This window comes from Sinocyclocheilus grahami, unplaced genomic scaffold, assembly GCF_001515645.1.
Source record: "Sinocyclocheilus grahami isolate Dianchi unplaced genomic scaffold, SAMN03320097.WGS_v1.1 scaffold596.1, whole genome shotgun sequence".
Taxonomy (NCBI): Eukaryota; Metazoa; Chordata; class Actinopteri; order Cypriniformes; family Cyprinidae; genus Sinocyclocheilus; species Sinocyclocheilus grahami.
In genome coordinates this window covers 513,021-520,147 of record NW_015505775.1, presented here as the reverse complement: position 1 = coordinate 520,147, position 7,127 = coordinate 513,021, and the positions used below count along the sequence as shown (strand labels likewise).

Below are 7,127 nucleotides of genomic sequence, written 5' to 3'. Positions count from 1 at the left end.
CCAGCCAAATAGGAGGGACATCTGAATTTAATAGTCTCAGAAAAATTGTCTCTGCCGTCCCAGTCCTTTCTTCATCCAAACCTGCAGACACGTCGAACGGTGACAACCAATGGAGGGTTCAAGACTGAAGGCCAAAGAAAAACGTTAATCCCCGCTGTGACCAAACGCGGGTTGGCTGCCTGACATATCAAAGAACAGGTGGACCGAGACCAGGCGTACTAAAGGCTTTGTTCAATAGATGTGTGGTTTTTGTAGGGTTATGTTAAATGCCGAGTTAATATCGATTTAATGCTTGTCAGCGGTTCTATTTTTTTTTTTTGGCAATGCAAATCCTCTGAACGCTTAGAAAGATACAGAAAAAAAATCATGCTTTGGAAGAAATGGCCTGCTATATCATCTGATTATTCGCAATATATGAAGCTTGTATGGAATGTAACTGAACTGAAATTCTATTCATCCTGCTAGATTTAAAAATGTAAAGAACAAATGCACTTACAAAGCACAAACATGTAAGACTTCCTGTTGGTCTAAGCCAATGTTTTAACTAATAAAAAAAAGGAGTAAACACTTAACCACCTGCCAGATCCAACACCCAGTAAAACTATCCCAAAAGAACCCTTCATGCATGTGCAGTATATTTACTCAGCCCTTCTCTTAACTAAGCAATATTGATGCCAGATAATGCACGAGTTAATCTATTTAGTATATTGTTGTGAAATAAGGGAACTGTGTAAAGAGACGGCACCATAGCTGCTCCCCTCAACAGTATCTGCACTTAAGTCGAGGTGTTCCGGAGGGGGATAATATCTTGGAAATGTGCATTTAATGGGTTTAATCAAATCCCACCAGCTGTTTTTAGCCTTTGCTAAAAGGGGAAAAAAATGTGCCAAGCTTCCACAGCTATTAGAAATTAGCTTCGGTCATCGAGGCTAAGCCATGTTTCCAGCTAACCATCTGCTAGTCTGCAACAATAGAAGGATTTTCCTGAGCAAAGAAATATGGAGTTATAAAAAATATTTAACATAATGGAAAAAGGCTTTGTTTTGTTAATTTGCCTCATCACTTTTGCTTTAGGTACATTTACAGAATGTGTGTGTGTGTGTGTGTGTGTGTCTAAAAAATAAAATAGCTGTTAACAAGTTAGCTAACTTAAAAAAAAATTAAAAATAAACTCTTTCCGGATATACCTTAAATGAACAATTGTTTTGTAGTAATGCCTGTATTAACTTCTAAAAATGCTAAAAGTCCTGTTGTAGGAATAGAGTTGGTCTATAGTAATTATAATTAGCTTAATTTAAGTACAAAAGAAGTCTATGGGAAGTCCCTAATTAGATAGGCTACCTAGGTAAATGTGTCTGTGTGTGCATGTGTTATACTTTGGGGCCAAAAAAAATTAACAGACTAATCTTGCTTTGTGGACATCCACACAGATACAGATAAAAAATGTTCATAAAAAGTATCCTATGCATAGCTATAGTAAAAGGATATAGCCACAAAAATGTAAAAGAAAAACATTAATTTAAGGGATAAATATGATCTTGATGGCAATTTGGAGTTCTTTGGTCACGTTTGATATAGTTAAATTGGGCATGCTAAACATTATTATTATTTGTTTTGAGAGGCTTTATTTTTATACTCATTTAACTTATTTAGTCCATTTGATTTTGTCCTTACTGTTATATGTGATATTTACATTAGAACTGTTGACATTTTAAATAAAACACATTTTAAGATGATAAAGATTAAAAGCAGAGAATTATAAATAAATAAATAAATAAATAAATAAATATTACATTCAAGATAAGATCCATGAGCGGCATTAGAGGCCCATCTCCTATGCTTGACTGCTTCAAAAAGAGTTTATGCTCAGAGGAGTGAAACCTCCACGCTGTAAAGAGCGTTACGAACACATGAAACGTTCAGTCTTTTGCAACACATGCAGTTTGGGGACTGAGAATAAAGACTGTTGAAGTTGAGAGTTTTAAACCGTGAGCGCTTGTATACGAACATTTTCGCTCACTGCGCAGTAGCGTGGTGTTGTTGTTGTCGTTGTTTAAACTATATTATTTTATTACTTTTTTATCATATTAAGTTTGTCTTAATAAACTGATAGGTCCAACCCTAAAATATGAAGCTTTGAATCATCCGTTCACGCGCAGAACTTGCGTGTGTCCAGTCTCTCATATCAGTTAAATACGAGTTTAAATGCACCTCTTTACGCATGCGTTTCAAATCACATATGCACTTTTATTCAAGCGGTTAAACTGGCAGAATAAGCCTCGACGTCTATAGAAACAGAGATCGGTGTGTTTTTGTGTCAGAGATCTTTGTGAGGGTAAAAGAAAGCGAGGCGCGAGCAGCTGAAGGTGACAGTTCACGGTTCAAACGGAGCTGCACACGTCTCGCGAGCGTGTGTAAAAAGTGAGGCCCCGGCAAACGTGAATGAAGACTTGCCCGGTTTCAAACACGGGGGATATATCTAACACATCTGTCATGGCGATTCAACCACAAATCCATTTAAAGCTGTACTCCGTGACAGAGCCCAGATTAGATTTCAGTAGAAGTATACAGCATACAGCATAAATGATTATTAAATGGGGGTTTAATCGGGAGGTCCTTGACAGCTAAAGGAACGGCATAAAACAGGATAAGAACTGTGCATATAATACAGGCAATGCGCATATAGTCTGAGTGACATTAACCTATTTTATTTATATTTTACACAAGGTTTCCAAAAAATAAAAACATAGATCAGAATCTATTAATTCTAGGCCTATTTCAAAAATGCATTAGGCCTATATTTAGCCTATATTTAGTCACTGCTATGCATCCGAAAACAATGCTCACATTAAAAAAAAAAACAATTACGCTGTATTCACATTGTGTGTAGTAAATTAAAAATACATTTGCAAGCGAGTAGCCTATATATATTTACGACACTATACATAATAAATCTCGCTTGTGCTTTAAATAAATAAATAAATAGTTTGTCGATATGCAAAATTTATGACCACATCTTCTTTGTTAAGCGGCATGCCCTGGCCATTCAAATCTTGTGAAGTCTAATCCAATCATAAATTGCTCTATCGGACCAATCAGGCACCTCCGAGGCATCATTCAGTGGACTCAAGCGGAGGACTTTATTGAGTCTCATTGTTGTGGCTGTCAGTCCTCAAAGGACCCTTACAGGGGCCTAGATATAAAGGACCCCTTCCCAAACGGAGACGTCCAGAAGCAAATCGCCTCTCGTTCAGTTCAAAGCTTGGCAGAAGAGACTTTTCTAATCCTAACAGGAGTAACCGAATCGTCTAATATCGCATTAAAATAGCCGGGACAATGATGATCCCCAGTGTTATTGCACCACCTGCAATATATTCAGCATTTATGTGTCCTGCAGCATCGTTGCATTCACCTTTCCCGCCTCACCCGAGCTTTCTGGTGGAGGACCTCCTGCGCATCAACAGACCCAGCGGTTACCTGAACCAAGACGCGCACTCGCCATGCGCCTCTCCTCCTATTTCAACACCTCTTTCCATCCCGGATAACTTCAGGCTATTGGACAGAGTCAGCCCCAGTATCACGGAGAAACATGGATTTTGCTCCCCAAAAACGTCAGTGTCTAGCAAGGATCCAACCTACCTCAAGTTTGGGGTGAGTGCCATCTTGGCAACATCACCAAAGAAAGGTGAGTGTTTAAAATAATCCTACTATTTCCATTAATAATGACAAAATATAAGTTAAAACAGCACTAACTTCTGTTTGCGTTTCTGTTTTAGACACATCTCCACAGTCCGTTCACGGCATGCATCCCAAAGGATTCTCGGTGCCTTATTTTGATGGTTCATTCTGCCCTTTCGTCCGTTCCTCGTACTTCCCTGGTGAGTATTCAGATTGAAATGCTTGTACAGTCCACTTAAGTGGTTTTCATTCAGCCAGAGAGAGAGGCAAAATAATTCGAGTTCAGTTTAATCGATTGCCAATGTGAGGTTCTTCTCCTCTTTATGTCCTCAAATGACTAGCGCTTTTGGCGCAGGTCTTTCCCACATTGAGGGAACAGTTCGGCCTGCTGACTGCCAACAATGCCGTCAGCACCATGACCAATCTGGTCAGCTCCCTCCGGGGCAAACCACCCACAAACCCGCAAAAGATAGACTTTTAACCAGCGACAAAGGGGCGTTTACCAGTCATGGACTAATTTGCCCATTAGGAGCCATTGAGCGGTTTCAATATTCTCACAAGACCACATATAGTGTGATTGGTGTTTGTGGAAAGAGTTGCAAAAGAACAATATCGAGAGCTGTGCGTTTAGATTGGAGAGCGAGAAATCAAACAAAATCGACAAAAGCCACTGAAAATGTAGCTGCAGTTGCCAAACATCAACTTCAGCTGACTGCGCGCCAGACGCACTTCGGTTTGGACGTGCTCTACACATGCTACTTCTCAACAGACTATTTAAAATACGAGTTTATTAGGAGCCATTGAGCGGTTTCAATATTCTCACAAGACCGCATAGAGTGTGATTGGTGTTTGTGGAAAGAGTTGCAAAAGAACAATATCGAGAGCTGTGCGTTTAGAATGGAGAGCGAGAAATCAGAAAAATCGACAAAATCGTCGACAAAAACCACTGAAAATGTAGCTGCAGTTGCCAAACATCAACTTCAGCTGACTGCGCGCCAGACGCACTTCGGTTTGGACGTGCTCTACACATGCTACTTTTCAACAGACTATTTAAAATACGAGTTTAAATGCTCTTTTGAGGCATTAAATGTATATAGTCCATTCTTTTGTCGACGCCAAATGATAATGGAGCACGACTCTTTTCACTGCGCGCGCTGAATACCTTAACAAAACAACTTGAGCGCTCTCAATTGCTTTTCGTGTTCATTTAATAAATTATTTGAGGGGAAAAAACGCGGTCCCCGGTCATCAGTATTCCGGCATGCAGTTGCGTTCAGTTTGAAAATGTTGGCTAAATCTCCTTTTGTGGCAATAATATATGGCCTTAGCCGTCTGTCCAGAGTCTTTTCTCAGCCAGTTCATTACTACACAATTACCGTTCACGGTATATTAACTCCTCTGTCGTTCACTGGGAGGCTCGTAGAAAAGGATACTCGGCCTTTTTACCATACCAATGCAGCGTGGATCCGGCCCATGTGCTAATTAGTCACCTCGTGCCATTTCACTCAAAACATTTCAAGAGAAAAAAATTCTAAATAATGATTATAATGAAGAAAAGATTTCTTTCTCCCTGATCATTCAGCACTCTAGATTGTCCCTGGGAAGAGCAACACCCAATTGCCCTTAGTAACGCAACGTTACGTTTTAGCCTCCTGGGCGAAAGACGGAATACAATTCTTTGAAACTGTTGTAAATGTGTGCATGAATGCATTATTTACCTTATGTTCTTGTAACAGCTCCTTCATCGGTTGTACCCATTCCTGGAACTTTTTCCTGGCCTCTTGCTGCGAGAGGGAAGCCCAGAAGAGGGATGCTCCGCCGGGCAGTGTTTTCTGATGTGCAGCGCAAAGCTCTGGAGAAAATGTTCCAAAAGCAAAAATACATCAGCAAGCCAGATAGGAAAAAACTCGCAGCGAAACTCGGACTAAAAGATTCCCAGGTGAATTTTTTTTTTATTTTGTTTTTGGATGCATTTAAATATCTGAAATTTCGATATTTTAGATTTGTTAATTGTTGATAGATGCAAAATGTTATTACTTCATTCTGCTTTATTAAGACTCGATCATTAACAATACAATCTTTTCAAACAGGTCAAAATCTGGTTCCAGAACCGGAGAATGAAATGGAGAAACTCCAAGGAGAGGGAGCTGCTGTCCTCCGGCGGTTGCCGAGAACAAACCCTGCCAAACAAAACCAATCCTCACCCAGATCTCAGCGACGTGGGTAAAAAGTCTTCTGAGGATGAGGAGGATGAAGACGACGCTTGCGCTACATCACATTTCTGTCTCTCACCGACACGCGAACTTTCAAACAGCACTGATTCCAGCATTTCATTCAAACACTCGGACTTTTCTGAATCGGAGGATGAAATAACAGTTTCATAAGCGACTTTATCAGCTGTATAAAGTCTGTATTCAAGCACAAGTGTACGGTGTGGTTTTTGGGGTGTAATTTCACTTCTGCGTTCGAACGAGTGTTTGTAGCAAATCTTTTCCACATCACTTTATATTTAGGCCTACTTATTTGGGAATTCTTCGCAAAATGATTTTGCTGTGTCGCACAGCTTTTTGGGGAAACTGTACAGTATTTTGTATAAATATTTTTGTATGGATATTTTATACCAAGAATTTTGAGTTTTAGATTCTTTATTAAAGTTGTAGACGTATGTATAATTTATACGAATTTATCTCTTTGTGACACTCTGTATGCATATGTGTATATGTTGAACATGTTTTGTATTGTTTGCAAATAAATTGTAAATTTCATCGTCTCTCTTTAGGGTGGTTGATTACACATAATTAGGCCTATGAGTAATTTGCGACAGGAAAACAAAGACCACGAAATAATACCCACCAAATGAATAAGATACAAGCGCAAGGCCCCTTTGAACAGTAGCTAGCCTACGTCGAAATGTAATATTTCGGTTTCAATGATCGAATGCAACCTCTAAATAAAGTAAAATCTCCGTTTATAATCCCAGTTTTGTAGTGGAAAAAAATCCATTAGATATATTGACCTCAGCCAGTAATTTTTTAATGCTCTCTCACCGCAGTCTTCGTTTCGAATATCCTGACCTGAAGAACTAAATAACTAGCAAATAAATAGAAGAAACCTCAAGAATAAGCGGCCTCAATTTGACCACAAGCACAATCAAACTTTAGCATAAGGGACTTTAATATAATATTAGCCATAGAAGATATTCCTCTGAATTCAAAACAAAAACAAATTTTTTAAATCTCAATTAAAAAGTCCGCATCAAACAGACAGAACACATTGAATCACTGATCTGTTCTATATTATATATTAGTGCGTTAATAACTGTCACCCGACGCCTAAGCTTTTACTTCACTATATTACAATTAAATCCTTATCTAATCATGACAAACTATATATCGTTGGAAAGGTCTAAGACTCCTAAATAGATATTTTACCAATGTTTTTGTAAAAAA

The 7,127-nt window shown here is 38.9% G+C and overlaps 1 protein-coding gene across 1 annotated transcript; it reads left to right on the top strand.

Moving 5' to 3' along the window:
• Positions 1-3,280: 3,280 nt before the first annotated feature.
• Positions 3,281-6,279, top strand: dbx1a (developing brain homeobox 1a). Its single transcript, XM_016240644.1, has 4 exons — positions 3,281-3,685; positions 3,777-3,878; positions 5,415-5,617; positions 5,769-6,279. Exons 1-4 carry the CDS (start codon positions 3,337-3,339, stop codon positions 6,060-6,062), a joined length of 948 nt encoding a protein of 315 aa, XP_016096130.1. The 5' UTR covers positions 3,281-3,336; the 3' UTR covers positions 6,063-6,279.
• Positions 6,280-7,127: the final 848 nt, after the last annotated feature.

Coding starts and splice junctions, on each gene's coding strand:
- dbx1a (XM_016240644.1), top strand. CDS start 3,337: ATGATGATCCCCAGTGTTATTGCACCACCTGCAATATATTCAGCATTT. Junction 3,686..3,776: donor GGCAACATCACCAAAGAAAG/GTGAGTGTTTAA, acceptor TTTCTGTTTTAG/ACACATCTCCACAGTCCGTT. Junction 5,618..5,768: donor TCGGACTAAAAGATTCCCAG/GTGAATTTTTTT, acceptor CTTTTCAAACAG/GTCAAAATCTGGTTCCAGAA.